Source organism: Sinocyclocheilus grahami, unplaced genomic scaffold, assembly GCF_001515645.1.
Source record: "Sinocyclocheilus grahami isolate Dianchi unplaced genomic scaffold, SAMN03320097.WGS_v1.1 scaffold233.1, whole genome shotgun sequence".
Taxonomy (NCBI): domain Eukaryota; kingdom Metazoa; phylum Chordata; class Actinopteri; order Cypriniformes; family Cyprinidae; genus Sinocyclocheilus; species Sinocyclocheilus grahami.
Genome location: NW_015505412.1, coordinates 2,908,497 through 2,928,120, shown reverse-complemented (window position 1 = coordinate 2,928,120; position 19,624 = coordinate 2,908,497). Strand labels below are relative to the sequence as shown.

The following is a 19,624-nucleotide window of genomic DNA, read 5'->3' as shown; positions in this document are numbered from 1 at the left end:
GGCACAAATTTCCATTTTTTTTCTTTTTGTTGTGAGAACCAATAAATGTTAGATAAACTATTCAAACTAGTCTGTTTAATCATGATTTTTGCCTTTGTCGCAGCAGAGGTCTTGAATTCTTAGCAGTATCTGCAATTAAAAGTCCAATCAGTAGGCACATTTAAAACGTTTTACACATTACACATTAAAAACATTGTGTTTTCGTTAAGAGTCACCTGAATTGTGTACACTCACTCACATGAGATAAAATAATTACATTTCGTACGGTGTGTCATTTCGCCATGCTTGAAAAGATGTGACTCGAGGTGTTTCTCGCGCTAATTGGCTGCTGCCTCTGTAGATATGATGGTAGAGTAGACAAAGAAACACACTTTATTTATACATAATAATTCTTTACTAGCGGAGAAAACGGGAGAATCAGTACATGTAGAGGCAGAAAAGTTCTGAAGCCGGAAGACAGAAAGACTGATGAGGACAAAAAAACGATCGTAAACATCGGTACAGCGTACACAGGCGATGCAGAAAGTGCTGCTGAATTTTTGCTGGACAGGTAAGAGAATTAATTAATTATGCAGTCCGCTCCCTAAAGCTCATAATTTAAATGTACATTAAACTTCAGCATGAAACGATCATGCTGATTCTCGTCGATAGATACAGTACAGCGTCTAACACCATTGTAACACCGGTACATCGGTAGCTGCAGTAAATAACTCCTATCAGGTGGATGATTTCCAGCCCAAAAGCTCACCAAAACCAGCCCAATCAAAAAATAAAATAAAATAAATAAACGCCAAAATCTTAAACTGTCAAAATAATGTGATAGGTTTTTATTGCCATGTCAATCAAGGCGTTGATAAGGACCTTTTTAACTCCTTAAAACAAAACAAAGATGATAAAAGAATATATATGAAAAAATACATTTCCCAGGAAAACAGATCAAATCAGGGCAAATAAAGAGAATTACCAAATATAGATGTCCAGGTAGACACCAGCATGTCAAAACGGCAATCAAAAAATGTACCAATACTCTGAAAAACACATGCATCATTTCCAGTGTTAGTGCATTTTAAATGGAAAAAGTGCCCAGCATAAGAGATCGGAAGCAATTAGCAGGTTTCACACTCGTTCATGCACACACATGACAGTCAAAACTGTGTCATTCATTGATAAGATAACAAAAAATTAACAATAATGCGCTTACTTTCGTGCCGCACTTTAACTTAAGACAGAACTAGCCTACATCACGTCTTTCGTGAAGTATCCATACATTGTCGAACATATTACATATTGCGACGTCAACATCAGCAGCATCAGCAGCATCAGCAGCATCAGCCTACTCTTCAGTGTGTGTTTAATAGCATCATGGTGACCGATTGGATGCCGTACATGAAAACTTTTTAACCAATAAGCCTATACAATTTAGCCTATACAGCCCAAATTTCGTCTACCCGCCCAAACCATTTTTTACCCGCACAATCAAATTCAAAACCGCCCAATCTGGTAACGCTGTGCACCTTTAATATCAAACAGCAGTCATAATTTGGCAAAAAATCTATTATTACCATTCAATTCAATAGAGTAAAACTATTTGTATTCATTAACTAATTTTAATTATATTCGAGAATACTAAAATATTATTTAGTGTAATATGTACATGTAGTATGTCTTTTACTGATTTTCCCCAGTCAAGAAAAAAGGTAACATTCCTTAAAATTTTGACACAGAAGTAGTATTTATGTCATTTGGATATTAATTCATAATTTTCTCGTTTTTTTATAAATATTGTAATGTTGACTTAATTTGTCAAACTCACCTTTCAAACCCAATACTCAAAACAAGTTGTAACAAAAAATTGGAATGCAAATATTATTTAAGAAATGGTAAATGTAAGTTAATCGGTAAATAAAAACCATTGTTCCCCAAAACTGTCAAGCACCTACTGAGTGACAGTTTCATGTAAGCTAAATTTGCAACCCTGCTAATTGTTCTGGACAAAAAAAAATTACCAAATATAGATGTCCAGGTAGACACCAGCATGTCAAAACGGCAATCAAAAAATGTACCAATACTCTGAAAAACACATGCATCATTTCCAGTGTTAGTGCATTTTAAATGGAAAAAGTGCCCAGCATAAGAGATCGGAAGCAATTAGCAGGTTTCACACTCGTTCATGCACACACATGACAGTCAAAACTGTGTCATTCATTGATAAGATAACAAAAAATTAACAATAATGCGCTTACTTTCGTGCCGCACTTTAACTTAAGACAGAACTAGCCTACATCACGTCTTTCGTGAAGTATCCATGGTAAATGTAAGTTAATCGGTAAATAAAAACCATTGTTCCCCAAAACTGTCAAGCACCTACTGAGTGACAGTTTCATGTAAGCTAAATTTGCAACCCTGTTAATTGTTCTGGACAAAATTTAAAAAAATATATATATATAAACTATACATTTTATTTTATTGAATAATGTCAGTAAGTAAATAATGTACATTATGTCTATTTGATATATATATATATTTTTTATTTTTTATTTTACAAAATTACAAAATCAAACATTGGAAACAGGGTTGCACAAATTACAAACCTCATCTAAAATAGGTGCATCTTCCCATTTAAGTTTTGATGAAGAGAAAAATAGGGTCTATTTAGTACTCAGTCCTGAAACAAAAATATGATGTCAGTCTTTTGATGTCCATTGTTGCTGTTATATTTCACTCTTAACTTCAGAGTCTCAGAGGTCACAGTACGATGAGTGCAGTGATATTCTACGAACACTATAAACCTCATGTGGTAGACGTTTCAATAAACAATCACCATACTGAAGTGGACACTCAATTTATGATTCCCCAATGAGATATAAAAAAATAACTTGTCTGTTTGTCTAGACCCGCTGTGGCAAACAGATCAAAAAAGATGACTCGCACAACTAGGCTGACATCTATCTAAGCAGACCTCTCGGGGCTAAAGTGTTCTATTTTCCTGTCATGTGATTGTCCGCAGGAAGAGGTGATGTGCAGTGAGAAATGGAGAGAAATAAGATGGCCAAAGCGGTAATCACTGTGCACTCAGCTATAGAGAAGCAATATATGCTGCAGTAACATCTGCTGGAGGAAGTGTTTGCTGTGTGGAGCTCAGTCTTTGGTGTCACATCAAGGACAGTCACGATCTTCTTAACAGAGAGCTGCTCTGTCAGGATGGCTTGAGAGAAACCAAAAGCTCTTGGGGGTAAGACACCAGTGCACTTGCAAATGGGTTACAATGTACAAGACCTAAATCCCGATTCCCTTGTGATCATTGAATATCCTAAAGCACTTATTGTTAATTGGTGGAATGTCAGACTTGTCTATTAAATGTCAATTGCTTTAAGTATTTTTAAATCATTGTTTGACTGGTAACAGACTTTCATGTCACTGTTGTCACTAGAGAGTTCTGGATGTCTTTGTTATGTTTCTTCATAGTTGCTAATGAGACTAGTTCAGACAAATGTCTTTCACTGGACTGAAATAGCTTTCAGACAGATTCAACAAAATGAACAGATTTACCGATTTGAATCCCTGCGGCAGTTTAGGTCTTCTTTTACATAGTGTAATACTTAGATTAAGGTATAGTTCCTAAGAATGAATGACAATTCTGTCATCATTTACTCACCCTCAGTGATTAAAAACTAACACTTTACAATAAGGTTTAATTTGTTAAAATTAGTTAACTACATTAGTTAACAAACTAATAATGCACAATACTTTTACATCATTATCTTAATATTAATTTCAACATTTACTAACACAATTTTAAGATCAAAAGTTGTATCTGTTACTATTATTTATGCACTATGAACTAACATGAACTTGAACATTTTTAACAAAGGTTAATAAATGCTGTCAAATATAGTATCCATTCAGTTACATAATGCATTAACTAATGTTAATGAGACCTTATTGTAAAGTGTTTATGAGTAAAGACATGAGGCATTTTTTGGGTGAACTATCCCTTGTGACAAAGAAGTATGCTTAACTGTATTGAATGTGCACTTGTAGCGTACCTTAAATTTTAAAAGTGTAATTAAAAACAAATACTTGCATATGGTATAATGTTAATGAAATAAAAGGCCATTTAAGTGCACTTAAAGGGAATTCACTTTCATGGCTATGTTTCTGAACACACTTAAGTACACTTATAAAAAGTACTTGATTATAATTTGAACTGTAGTGTTATTGAATATTACTTTTTAATTAATATTTTTTAAATGTACTACATTGCAGCTTTATCATTACAAATGGGTAATTATGAATATATTTTAAATACATGACATACAAGTTTGAAAAGAAATGAAATTGAAGTTTATTTTACTTTACCATGAATGCTTGTCAGTACATTCAGCACTTTAACTATACTTCAAAAACAGCAGGTGTAAGTATGAAATTACATATAAAGATGTACTTAAGTCGTACTTAAGTAGATCAAAATAAGCACTCTAAAGTTCAGCCAGATGTGTTTAATATAAATTTGAACTGTAATACATTTTCATTTAATTGCAATTAACATGCAGACAAGTGACTGAAAACATAACTTTTGCACATAACTATAATGTTTTAAAGAATATTATTTCTGTAGTAGCCTAAGTTCTCTTTTTAAAAGTGTACTAAAGTGTACTTCTTCATCACAAGGGATCCCTTTAAATTCTGCTGTTTATGTTTTGGAATCTTTCTAGATATTAAGTATTAGTGTAAATTCAACATTTCAAGTTGACTGTCAGTCTAACTGAGACATTACCTCCTTATGTAGCTTCAAAGCAGTTAGCTACTTTTGTTATGAGCAAGGGCAGCTAACTGCTGTTTTTTTCGAGCAGTAGCTTGACTGCCGTTGAACTACTTTAATTCACAAGTAGCTTGTAGCTTGACAAGCTATTTCAAAAAAGCTCCCACAACACTGTTATCAAGTAAAACCCATTAGGTGAAAAACAAGAGAAGAAACTGCATCGACTGCACAATGAAAATGCTTGACTACAGGCTCCAACGATGCTGTCTTTATAGGTGGTAAACCCCGTCTTTGCCTGTGTAGACAAGTATACTTTCTTTAAAGCCTTAATTAATTTGAAAACCAATTAGACTTTAACAATACCAAATAAGATGGCTAAAAGATAGTGGGTTAATACAAGCGCTGTGAGATTTGATTCTGCCAGTTAAACTTTCAGACAATAGTGGATGTGTCAATCTCAGATAACAGTGCCAGTGACTCAGCTCTTTTAGTCGGAGCTGTTTGTGTGTAGAGAGACATTGTACTGCCGCTTTCCGCTAGACTGAGTCGCACACAGGGAAAGCTGTAGGTAGAGACTGGTTACGAGCTTTTCAATAAAATCAATTCCACATCCTATCGAAACTAGCGCTCTCTGAAGGGAACAGATCGCTGATAAACTGCACAGTCAAACGTGACATTTACAGCTGAGAAATATTGCCTTGTATCTGAAACATAAAACATGCCTGGGGGGGACATTGTCCGAGAGTGATGTATGAGACTAATGCTTGCATTGGTTAATGTCATGTTGGCCATTTATCAAGGATTATTTTCGGTGGCACCGCAATCTTTTGACGTGCCATTTGACATGTAGCTGGTGCTGAGAAGTTTCCTGCCGTTGCGCCCAAGACGTGTTTCTTGTGGTTAATATAAAGGCCGGTGTAGTGTCAGCTCACGTAGCCTCCAGTCCATAACCCCAAGTATCAATTATTGCCAGAAGTTTACTTTCTTCTCTCCCAGATATTTTGTGGCTCACCACATACTGAGATGACTCACCGGCAAACCTCGTATTCCTACTGAGCCGAGGCAGGCTGCCTCTCCCACTGACAGCAGCCATGGGAAAGATCAAGCTCTCAGACACACAGCCAGTGACAGCGATGAAGATATATATTTTTTTTCCTGCTCCGTCTGAGAATGTGGGTCAGGGGCAAGGCAGTAGCACACCCCCAGTTAATCTGCCTGCTGCACTCCTCACGCAACTAATAGTAACATTAACCCTCTGTTGCCAAACAGGGCAGGATGCTGCACTCCTCTGGTCTGGTGAGACATTTGTTCTGGATCTGAACACAATCTGAGATGGTTCACATGTCCTTGGCTGATGAGTCAGTCTTACAGGAATAGTTCACCCAAAAATGAAAATTCTGTAATTAATTACTCACCCTCATGTCGTTCCAAACCCGTACGACCTTTGTTCATCTTTAGAACACAAATTAAGATATTTTTGATAAAAGAGAGCTTTCTGACCCTGCATGGACAGCAACACCACTACCACGTTCAATTCCCAGAAAGTTAGTAAGGATATTGTTAAAATAGACCATGTGACATCAGTGGTTCAACCTTAATTTTATGAAGCTATACAAGAATACGTTTTGAGCGCAAAGAAAACAAAAATAATAACTTTATACAACAAGTTCTTCTCTTCTGTGTCAGTCTTTGCCACGTGTTCATGAGAGTACCACGCAGTACCACGAATGCACATGCATGCGTCGTGGTACTCTTGTGAACGCGCGGCGGAGACTGACATGGAAGAGAAGACATTTTTGAATAAAGTTGTTATTTTAGTTTTCTTTGCACACAAAAAGTATTCTTGTAGCTTCAAATAATTTAGGTTGAACCACTGATGTCACATGGACTATTTTAACGATGTTAAAATCAAAACATTGATCAACGCACATATGCTACATCAAGTATGGCAACACAATGACACAGCCCATAGGGGAAATTTCACAGGCAAAAAAGGCCCATTGTCTTTTGATAATAGTGTGATGTACAGTATCTAGCACATCTCAGACAGAAGTCACTTTCAAAAAAGTAGCTTTGTATTTGTCAACACGGCAAAACCATGTGAACCTGTTGTGAAGTCTCCCTCACATGAAATTTGTGGATTCCTACTGAAATGACTGGATTATGTCAATGAAAATTCTGCGAACACTGGTAAATTTGCACACAGATTTTGTGTATTTTGTAAACGGTGGGACATTGAAATTATCATCTATAGTTAATGATGATAATTCCTGTAGTACAAGCAGTAGCACATGGCACTAAGATTGCCAAAGTCATGGGTTTGATTCCTAGAGAATGGATGAAATGGATGCAATTTGGATAAAAGCGCAAACCATGCATAAAAGTAATTGACAGCATGTAACAGATGCTGTTGACAGAGAATTAATTTAACACAAAGGTGAATCAATGGGATGATTCTGGAAATCACCTCTGTGGCTCTTACAAATAATAAATAAGTGGTAGTAGCTCAGCTACGAGGAAACTGTGTGGTTCTTCTGTTAAGACCACATTTATTTCACCCAGGAGGATATTTACCACAACACTGAAAGCATTAAAGTTATAACACTTGTGTTTTGCGCTGACCTACCCTTCCTAAGAATTTATAACCAATCAATGACCCTCTCGAGAGGAACTTCATGCATGAACTTATGAACAGCAGCTGAGAGATTGTATACAAATAACTCCAGTGCTTTTTCTCATGGGTGGTTTTGCCTTTTCATTAGGCAGAGATGTTCACAGTTATGCTTATGAAATGCACTGAAAATTAATAAAGAGATCTATGTGAAAATAATGCAGTCAACACAAATGTGTACTTTCTTCACAGTAAGAGGAAAGAGTTGATACAGACACATGACCGTGTCCATGTTACGCAAGTTACAGTAATTATTACATTTTAATACATGTTATTAAGAAACATAAATGGTTCTAATGTTGCTATGTGGTTGCTTAAGAGCTCTGGGTGGTGTCTAGGTTGTTGCTGGGGTGTTCTGATTAGTTGCTCTGATCGTTAATATGTAGGGTTAGCGTTTTGTTCAAAATCCTCAATGCTGAGAATGAGCAACATTAATATTACTGCTTGCCTTAGCAAGCACTACTAATTATAATTGGACTAACCAGATTAATAGTTTCCTCTTAGTCATAAAGATTCTTAGGTGCCAAAAGTAGAACAAAAGTGCAAGTCATCTGGCACGTCTCCTCATTCTGAACACAAGCTCAGTTATACACAAACACGCTGCTGTTTCTGCTCAGCTTTTCCTCATGTTTCACTTATTGTAATTAGGTTTGGCTCAGGATTTCACAACATATGTTTACAGCATTGCCAAACCACGAATCTCGATGAAACGTGCTATCAGGTAATTCATCCTCAGTATGACAAATTAGACTATTTTAGCAATTAGACAGACATCGTATGCTTCTATATAAAGTGGTGTATAGCGCATCCGCGAACCGCTAATTGGACACTTCATGAAGGATATCAGTTTCAGTAAACGTATAAGACACAATTAAACTGCTTTTTGAACATTAATACCTCTTTTTATTAAGACAGTACTGCTCCATTTCTGTAAAAATGTATTTTCATGGTCAAATACAAAGTGTAATCGGGAACATGTAAATAGCTTTAATTACACAGGAATACAAACTACAGAGATGAGACAAAATATCTGACATAAAACCTATGGAAACAATGAAGAATGGCTCTGGTGGTCCAGGTTGTGTAAAAATGGAAAATGCATTGTAAATGTACGCACTAAGATTCACGTCTTAGATTTATTTTCTTTAAATAAACCTATCATCTGCTTGCTGTGACCTATCTATACAAAGTAATATGAACATTTACACAGTGCACAGCATCTGAAGTACAGATAAAACATGTAGAACATGCTCCATTCTGCATAATTTTTGATAATAACAAAGTTTTTTCTTTCAGATATGGGGCGTCACTTTTTGCATTCTACCTGAGATGCAAAAAATGTATTAATGGACAGACCTGAGACAGGGCAGAATCAAACCTACACTGAAGGTATGTTTGTGTGTGCATGTTTTTTCTTCTTCAGGTTTAGGCAGTTTTAGATCACTTACCATTTCACTTGTAAATATTAAAGTAAACATTAGAAAAGAAAGGAAAAGAGTGATCTGGATGTAGGTTGGTGGATCCGCTGTGGAAACTCTAACCATGTTATGACCCTTTGTAGCCCTCACTCCTTATTTAACATGTGATAGTTGGAAATAGCTTAATGCCATTACAATTACAGTATGATAACTGAGTGAAATCATATAGTATACATTTATAAATACCATTTTTTAATTCACATGCTTGGAATGTCAATTGGGTGCACATATTGATCTTTTTTTTTAATGTACATACAGTTCAAAAGTTTGGGGTTGGTAAGATTTGAATGTTTTTGAAATAAGTCTCTTATGTTCACCAAAGCTGCATTTATTAGAATGAAATAATTAATTTATTCCTATGATGGCAAAACTGAATTGTCAGCGGTCTTCAGTGTCACGTTCCTTCAGAAATCTTTCTAATATGCTCATTTGATGTTTAAGAAACATTTCTTATTATTATCAATACTGAAAAGAGATGTGATGCTTAACATTTCTGTGGAAACCATGATAAATATTTTTCATTTTTCAATAGACTGTTGAAAAGAACAGCATTTATTTGAAATATATATATATTTTTCTAACATTATAAATGTCTTATATAAATGTCACATTTGATCACAACTGAATGCATCTTTAATGCAATTACTGTCACAATTGAATGCAGCTTTGTGTAATAATAGTACTATTAAAAAAAATAAAGGAAAAGAAAAGAAATAGCAATCTTTTTGACCCCCAACTTTTGAAAAGTAGTGTATGAACTTTGGGCGTTTTTTTTTTTTAGGGGGAATAATTTAACTTTCATTTACTACATTCTCAATCAGTTTAGTGTTGTAGGCGTTCAGAACATGATATGTTTAAATAAATCTGCTGCTGTATAAAAGCACAAAATTCTGTACAACATACAGTGACAATCAAAAGGAAAGTTTCTTTCCGTATAACCAAGTATAAAGAGTGGCATTAGCTACAAGAGCCTTGCACGAATATACCATAATTTAATAGCGTTTTCAAATCTAAATAATGCTCACCTGTCAGATAACATCAGGAATAACACTAAGAAAAACGAACAAAAAAATAACACTTGATAATACACAAATTCATGTAAACGCTATGACCAAACAAATTTTTTTTTCACAAGGATTTTACAATGTTAACCATACTCTCACCATAACGCCAAAATCCCCCCATGAAGTTAATCACAAACAATAAGCATCTGTCCAACTGTTTAGGACGAAGGCCAAAGATATGAAACAATGCCTGATATGAGTGCAATATTTCACCAACTATATACTAACTCTACAATAATGTAATAATGTCACGCTCTATACATTTATAATACATTTAAGAGAGAGGAAACATAATACCACATGTCCCTGTGAAAATTGTCCCTTGCATACATCACCTGAACATAAAGCATGTTTGATGAGACAAACAGAACATTCAGGACTCACTTTTATAAACTATTGCATTACTGTAGAGTTACTACATTCAATCTGGCATCTACACATGAGCTGGACGGGAGAAATCGAGAATAAGATCTGCTAACTGAAACATGTTGGAGGGCACAACTGTGAGTATGGCTTACAACATACAGGCTCCATCTATTTCATTTAGTACAACATTTTTTTTTATGTTACTATGAGAAGCGCACAGAAGCACTAACAATATTCTGAGAAACTCACTGACCTCGACCTCATACTGAGCCTACTGAATGAGAACAAGCTAAAAATGAAAGCTATTTTACACTCTGATAGATATGTTGTGTTTCGTAGGAGGGGACATCTTTGTGACGGCCTTCCTGTACAGCTGAGCCAAGAGCCGATCTGCTCTTCTTTGCTTTGGCATTCAATTTTAATGCTTGGGCATAATTACAATAAATTAGTCTGTGAGTGAAGCTGGTAAATGGATAATACGATACAAGCCGGAATGAATATCAACACAAGCCGATTATAATCACATACAGTATATCTAAGGAACAATTAGGGCTGTCAATCGTTTAACAGTTTTAAACAAACCAACTACAACATATGCTGATGAATTAATCAAATTAATTCAAATTAGGCATTGGAGGACACTATACTGTTTGTTAAATTTCCTTATCATTGAATATAAGGCCACATCCACACGAAGCAAGAGCTTTCCCTATCCCTATAATAAAATCCCTAAACATGGCATCGTCTCAAGAAATATTTGCGTACACACGAAACCACTCAAATGGACTCAAAACGTTGTAGTATACATGCCAGACCAGTATGTGGTGCTGTAATTCTGCCACAGAGATACACTAAAAATGGAGAAGAAGACTTGGAGCATGCACATAAACCTTGTGTGCTGTATACAAACGTTTGTATATATACGGATTGGCTGTACACACGAAAATGCAAAGGTGTCATTTTCAGATTTATCCACTCTGGGACCCAGTTTAAAAAAATTGAGGTTTCAGGCTCCCAAAACGCTGGATCCGTCTGGACGAAACACCGATATGATACAAAATTTTTACGTATACAGCTAAACGCATCTCCGTGTGGACGGCCTCGGTCAATCACCCTACAGTCCACAGTAAATGATTTTGGAGGCTGTCTGCCTTTCCAATAACACAGGATTTGTCATTGTATTCAGTCTGTGATGTTTTGTTGAAATGCAAAATCGTTTTGCCACCTCATGCCATGAGCACCACGTTTTAAGGCACCATGTCACGTATATGAGTAGTTAAACTTTGAAAAATAAATCTTGACAAAAGTAAAATGGTCAATTTAATTATTAAACCATAAATAAATAAATTCATCAATAATTATTACAAAGTATTAATTCATAAATATCATTACATCTTTGGGGAGTTACATTACTTAAACTATACATTTTTTTTTTTGCATGTTGATTGCACCACATAACTTTTTCAGATTTTTCAGATTTTTAATATAAGCAGTGCAGCAGTTTTGATCATTTGTTTCTAAAAAATTAAAAGATTATGCCTACTACTACTACTACTACTACTACTACTACTAATAATAATTTGAATAAATAAATAGATTGGACAAAAATATGTAATGTCATTGACAAAATTTACTTATGGATCAGGGGCATTATTGACTTAACGTAATTTTTTTTATATTTAATCGCATTGAAGTAATGTTCAATTGACAGCCCTAATATCAACACAAGCCGATTATAATCAAATACAGTATATCTAATAAAGAATGCAACAACACAATACTGCAACAAAAGTGGTTTCTATCTTCTTTAAGTCATTCTCTGAGGGACTAAGGAGAGCAACAGGCAATTTGCCAAATAAATTACTTGGAATCAATCCATGAAAACAACCCAACTGATTATTCTGTGACCGAATCTTACGTCGAAACTTTGTGTGTGGCTTTCTTTCAGACCTGCAGACAGAACGGCATGAGAGAGAGCGTTAAGATGTGCTGGCAATTAAAACCAAAATGAAACGAAAATAAAATAACCTCTGGTTTGAACTGTTCGAGAGACAGTAGCTTGTGGGTGTCCTGATGAAAGTGGGAACTTCAGTAAGAACAGAACAAGGCACAAAATTCTTAGCAAATGTTTAAACTGAACAAAACGAGGAGAGGTGTTGCAGCAGGAGGTGTTGGATGGTGAAGCGGTCTAAATTGAGCTCTCCTCGTGCTCTGCCATCCCACACCCCGTCCGTCTCGATGGCAGCACCTTCTCCTCACCGTCTCTTCAGCTGCACAGGTGTGAATCCAGCCTGATTGAATCCCACAACTCCTACCTCCCAACCCAGCAGTCCACAGTTTGCTGTTCAGCACAGGAAGCAAACAGGTCTAGTCAGTTAAATGTAGTACTCCTTCTTGTCATCCGAATTGTTGTGTCCACCCTCTGCGTTGATGATGGCAGTGTCGGCGTCCGCGGCGTCGTCTGCTCCTTTGGCTTCGTGAGTAAAGTAGGTACCTTAAAACAGGAACATTTGTCATTTCCAGAGATAAAAAACAACCCAAAATCAAGCCGAAGCCAGAATCGTGTCTTTTGATTTACCTTTGTGTCTTGCAAAATATCGTCCGAGAACAATCAGGAGACAAAGCATGGCGAACACAAACACAGCGACAATGCCGCCGATGACGGCGTGATCAATTTTCTGTGGCGCTCCATCTGCTCTTGAATCTGAGTCAAAGAAAAAAACAAACGCAAAGAAATGAAGGCATCTTGCACTGTTGTCGGTTGGGGATTCAGTGTGAGATTCCCTGCCAAATGTTTTTATTCTGCTTTAAATAAATTCAGCAATGCCATCTCCCATATATATTTACATCCTAATTCAAATCAACACAACTAAAACACCTCTCAGTGAATCTGGCAGAGGGTTTTCACATACTCTTGTTTGTGACATTTCCTGTAAATGTGTAAATAGCATACCACAGACTAGCACATACTCAAACACAGTTTGTTTGGTTTGATCCTGAAACATCAGCTGTCTGAGCCAACACTGACACTGGGGAGATAAAGTTGCCAGCCTAAGCTGGTTTGAATGAGATAAATCATGGGTAGCATACTTACACTTTAAAATGTGTGGAAAAGAGAGAATGCAAGTAACAGTTCTACCAATCACTATGGTAAAACACCCAATGTGCATTTATAAGGACTGGCTTTTTTGCTCCCCAAGGCTGCATTTATTTGATCAAAAATACAGTAAAAACGGTAATATTGTGAAATATTACTATAATTTAAAACAACCGTCTTCTATTTGAATATATTTTAAAATATAATTTATACCTGTGATGATAAAGCAGCGTTCATTAGTCCAGTCTTCAGTGTCACATGATCCTTCAGAAATCATTGTAAAATGATGATTTGGTGCCCCCCAAATCAGCAACCTGACCCCCCCCCAGGATTGATTCATCCATTCATTCATTCATTCATTCATTCATTCATTCATTCATCTTACTGACAAACGTTTGAATGGTAGCATACAGTATATAGAGATATACAATATATTGGTACCATATTGTTTAGCAGCCGATATTAGAGATAAAAATTATGGTTTTGGTCCATTGGCACATTTAAAACTGTTATTAGTGTTTCTAAATGTAATCTTTGGCAAATCTCAAAATGTATATCTATTTTTGATACTGTACATTATAATGTTGTGATTCCTAAATTCACTTGAGGCATTTATAGTGACTGATTTCAGCATTTAGCATTCTATTTTTAATTTATTTAGACAATTTACTGGTGCATTTCTCCATTTATGTAGCAAATTAACTTTATCTTAGCTTTTGGTGCAGTGGCTCATATGGTTGAAGACATGCAATTTTTTGTAAGAGAACAGACAGAAAATAAACCCTGCACACATTCTAATTGCACATTAAGTTTCCTGATGAAGTGCCTAGCAACCAAACCACAAGAAAGAATGTAGACCTGAGAGCAAGGACTGAAAGTGCCTCAACAGAGCCCAAACTATATTCCCCTCAATATTACTCATTCAGTTTTGTAATCAATAGCCTTTCATCAGGCATAAGAGCAATAGAAGCTGCCCTTTTCCATTTTCAGAATCAACACAAGCTAAAGCTTCTGTGACCAACCTACAGTTTTTCATCAAACCGCATCTGATCCACAACCAGCATTTCTTTGAATTTAATAAGAACATGTATGGTTCTATCTAATTAGCCTACCTAGAACATTAAATGACTGAATATATGTCAATGCCGAGAACGGCGTGAAAACAAGATCTTTTGATAAACCTGTTTCTGCCTGCAGCAAACCAACAGATCCAGCTCAGCAGGATGACACAGTCTACTAAGATGCTGCTTTGATATGAGCCACAGAGGTTTCTGCATTGATATAGCACAGGGAAGCCCTGCATTGCATCATGTTGCACCAGAGGCACCTCTCATGGATCTGGCAGCCTGTTCCCAGTGCTAATTAGCATGAGACTAGGAATGAACACAGCGGAGAAGAGCACTGTCACATTCCATTCTCTCCGCAGTGCCACCCCCTCCCGCTCTCCGCTGGCCCGGTTCCGCCCCTCCTGCCTCCTGCTTGACACCAGCAGATAAATTAGCTGTCCAGGGGCACGGATATCTTAACCTGCGAGAGGAAGTTTTGGGGTGAATGCAATTTTCGGTGACTATAACGCACAGGTGTTATGGAAAGCTCATGTTAGCATTTAAGACAAGACGCTACAGGCAAAAACATAATTTTTTCAGGCATTGGTCAATTTTGAGATTTGGGGCTATTCGGCTTTTCATAATACGTTCATTCAAACTAGTGGGAAGAAAACATGCAAATATATTTTCTGTATTGTTGCATTTTTAGATTTCAGTTATGTTACATATCTTTAAAAGCCATTTTCTCAAAATGATTTTTTTCAGAAATCTTCAGTAGCACTTATATACACCGAACTTTACAGTCTATATTCCCATCTATATTCGGAACATTTCAGATTCCAAGATGTAGATTAGTTTGTTTCTTCATCAGAACAGATTATCAGACTCTTATTCTGACGGCACCCATTCACTGCAGAGGATCCATTGGTGAGCAAGTGATGTAATGCCAAATTTCTCTAAATCCGTTCCTGAGAACAAACAAACTCATTTACATCTTGGATGGCCTGAGGGTGAGTACATTTTCAGCAAATTTTCATTTTTGGGTGAACTGTTCCTTTAAGATGTGACCTCCCGACCCAACCTGCCATTTCATAATGTGTATTCTGGACTTGTGAACCACGGGTCCAAACGGGACTGCGTTAAATGGCACATGGTAGGCTTTACAAACCATGCTCATGTTAAGCAGGCGGTGGGATACGAGTGGGATTTATTGGGAAATAAAGAGGACTTTTGCCTGATTTACAGCCGGGTGAGGTGGGGGGAAGACTTATGCACTGCTGCAGGGCTAGAGAGCTAATGTTTTATGAGTCTCATTCTGCATCTGTGCTGAAGTGACTAATTAAACTGCAGGCCACTGTCATTGCAGCAGCTGCGGACCAAAGTGGAACGGCCAAGCGGTCATGAGGGCAAAAACATGAGAATATGAGGCTTATGAATGACCGGCCGATATAGTGTGGGAATCTTATAGCCTTTCTGTCTATTTCTGGCATTTCCCGCTAAAAGGCACTTCAAAAAGTAATCAGGGAAATCTTCAGGAACAGAGCTCGCAAATTTGTTCGCCGGCTCACTTTTATTGGATTTTAAATCTAGATTCAAGTTTCCGCACAGGTCATTCCCTGGAGTTTCGTCTCAGGGCTACGAGAGAAAGCCACACTGATGAAATGAAAACGGAAATTTCTTTTTAAACAAATCACAGCCCACCCAAGGACACCTAGGCGAAACAATGTGGCTAAGAAACGCAAATCACACGGCATTTAACTGAGGCACTGAACGATAGATTTTCTGCCGGCGAGAAGATTTAAAAAGAAAAAGCATTAAGGAGAGGTTGAACATGAACTCATTCGGATTCGGGCAAGAAAGGACCACAGTCCCGGGGTACAAAGGGAGACCTTTCCAAACAAAGATTGGACCCTGTGCATGTGGAGCCTTTGAAGCATGTTTTCCTGATAGAGTCTCTAAATTGAGCTAGCAGGCCACAGGGGTGACAAAGACATTTGCTACTATCTGCGGCTCTCTGTGAACTAAATCACATTCACATAGTGAAGTCAGCGAATGCAAAGCGCTGCCAAAATGTTTTAAAAGCAGTCCGCTACATGTCACAAAGCATATGGCTGGTGACATTTTCCCCCTGAATTGTGTAGATGGAATGATAAATATGCCAAGAGTCCATAGCAGACATCTACAGTGTGTCGGTGAGAGGTCTTTTCATATCAAACTCACAGCCATTCAGCTTTTCTGAGTGACTTGCTGCATGCAAGTTGGTTTGTAATCACAAGGAAACATTAGTCAACTTCAAATGATAATTCATTTTCTTTGCACCGCAATCAAAGTGAAAAACTCTTGATCAGAGAGAAAGCCGCTTCCGTGCGTTGCCTTCCCTAAACCATTCAAATGGAGCGCATCCTTTACGTCGGAAAAAAAGAGGGGCTTTGAACCAGGGAGACTGTAGATGTGTCGTTTACTACACAATGAAAAGAAATGGCATCTTTGATAAAATCAGCCAGACTTATTTTGGCACCTCGCCGCCTGCAGAGCTATCTTTGGCAATTGGACTAAAGACGTGTTGATGTTATGTAGCGCTTTTACAAGTAATGGAGAACTTCGCACTTTCACTGAATCCCTCTATTTCTGACCTTTATTTTGGCATTACGCTGATGCATTATTACTGGCTGAAAAGCTCTTTAGTACTGTTGACATGGGTGATGCTAACAGAGCTCTTAGCTACAGTGTATTTGGCTCTTTGTAGCTCCATTTACTATACTTTTAAAACTCAATATTTTTTTTATTTTACATGGCAGTCCACTACCTCATACAAAAGCCCCATCAGAAATAAACATCATAAATGCCAACATCATAAATTATGTTTCTTTTAATTTATATATTATACTGATATTATTTACCATTATTGTTAATATTATATAATATTTTGTTAATTAACATATTGAAATGCATATTGTTTATCATCAAAAATATATACACAATAAAATATATTCACAAAGGTAATCCACATTAATTGCAGAACCCAACAATTACAAATATTTTTTTTCTTTTAAACACTTACTGAATGTTTAGTAAATAAATGCATACAAGTTACAGAATTTTTACAAGTTAGCCATCAACTTTTTTCTTTAAGACTGCTTGTTTTAAAAGTTATATTATCATTATTAATACTTACACATGCACACAAGTCTATGTTTATTATATTATATTAAATATGACTGTTTTCTTAAAAAAGTGAATAAGCTAAATAAATAAAAAATTACACAAGTCTTACAAGTTAGTCATCTACTGGTCATGATGACTAGATAAACATAAAAATGCAGATTGATCCAGTCAGAATCAAAGAAGACAGCAAAGTTTGTCGAAAAGTCCATTTAATCTGTTATAAATTCTACTATAACATAATAATTTCATGCCTTAACATTTTTTTTGTCAGAACAAATGGGAAGTCCATGAATAGTCCGTTTCATCTTCTATAAATACCAAACTACAAACATCAAAACATCTACTATAATAGTCATTTCATTATATTATGCTTTGAAAAATTTATTTTGTCAGGATACATGGCTTTATTTTATTCTAGATTTTGTCTTGTTTTATTCACATCTTTTGCTACCTGCTCAGTGAAAGCTGTGCAGCAAACAGAATCCCTTGTTGCTATGGTAAGCAAGTGTCTAGCAAGGAAATGTAAGTGTGAATATCTCCACAAAATACAATGTAGAAACAATCACACACACTTATTTAATTAAACTTGAAAAATACATGCACAAATTGTGAAATAAATCCAAAGTAATGAATTCAGTGTTACTGGCATCACAATATGCGAAAAATAACAGCTTCAAAAAGAGGAGTGGCATGGCTGCCTCTGCTCATACCTACCTCAACACCCTGCAACTTTTGATACCACTTGTAATATGCATAATTCATGATAGGGCTATTAAGAAGAGCATGTAGGAGGTGTATTCCACATCTGGCTCTGGCCTACATTATCACTAACATGCAAACAAGCCCCACAACATGAGCACAGCTAAAGCCTCAGATTACCCCACCTCAGATGAGTGTGCTATATTATAACCCACATTCACTGCCTGACTGCTGCCTGCTGAATGAGGGCAAGACGAGGCTGGGAAAGTTCAGAGACTCAATGTAAAATGTCGACAGATTTTACTTTTTAAACTCGCTGTTATAAGTGCTAGAAATAAGGCTGAAGCCACAGGGATCATCTCAGTGGATGAGAGTCTCTGCACTCTCATAGATAATGTTAGAGTTGCAGTGCTGTTAGATTGTTGATCATCTAATATAAAAAATTGTGAGTTACAGTAAGTGAACTACATTTTTCAGAAGTGTTACAAGCCTGCTAAAAGAAAACTATCCTACAACAGCCTGGTTTGGTTTTAGCTAGGTTAGGCTGAGTATAGCTATAATTTACCACCTGACCAATTCAAATGCATCCCCAGAAAGTCTGAATCATTCTAATAAATCAAGTCATCCCAATGAATCGATTCATCCTAATGAATCGATTCATGGTAAACTCACTCATTCAGAGTACTGAAAATTCTGATTCATTCTAATAAATATAGTCATCCCAGTAAATTGATTCATTCTAAACTCTCTCATACGCAGTGCTGGAAAGTCTGATTCATTCTAATGAATCAATTAATCCTAATGGATCGGTTCATTCCAAACTCTCTCATATTGTAACGGGACCGACGAGACGTGAGGCGTGAGGATCCATGTGCAAGCTTTTATTAAGAGACGTGGTTTTAACAGGCATGGGTCAGACAATGGCAAATGGGTATATCGAAGGCAAGGCAAGAGATAAATCCAGGTAGAAGGCAAAGGTCCAAGCAGGGGCAAACAGAGTCAGAAACAGCAAGCAAAGGGTTAATCCAAGAGACGTGGCGTGAATCAGAGACCAGGAAAACACAAGGCAAGACTAAGACTAGACTAAGAAAACTATGAAAACTTAAACAGGCTCGGTAAGGTAGCTATCCGCTAAACAGGGATACACGCAAAACAATACACAAGACTAAAACAGAAAACACGGAATGGCTCAGTAAGGCAGCTAACACTTGGGGAGTGAAAAATGCAGAACAATACTCGGCAGTGAGAGAGAGGAAGTCCATGGCTTAAGTAGCAT

At 36.7% G+C, this 19,624-nt stretch overlaps 1 protein-coding gene across 1 annotated transcript in view; it reads right to left on the bottom strand.

Annotated features, from left to right (window-relative positions):
* Nucleotides 1–12,506: 12,506 nt before the first annotated feature.
* LOC107597572 (cell adhesion molecule 1-like) overlaps nucleotides 12,507–19,624 on the bottom strand; it is a 185,449-nt gene continuing 178,331 nt past the window's right edge. Inside the window, exons 7-8 of the mRNA XM_016288703.1 lie at nucleotides 12,920–13,045; nucleotides 12,507–12,835 (exon numbers count right to left, since the gene is read on the bottom strand). Of these exons, the coding sequence (XP_016144189.1) occupies nucleotides 12,717–12,835; nucleotides 12,920–13,045 (245 nt within the window). The 3' untranslated portion in view covers nucleotides 12,507–12,716. The remainder of the gene's footprint in view (nucleotides 12,836–12,919; nucleotides 13,046–19,624) is intronic.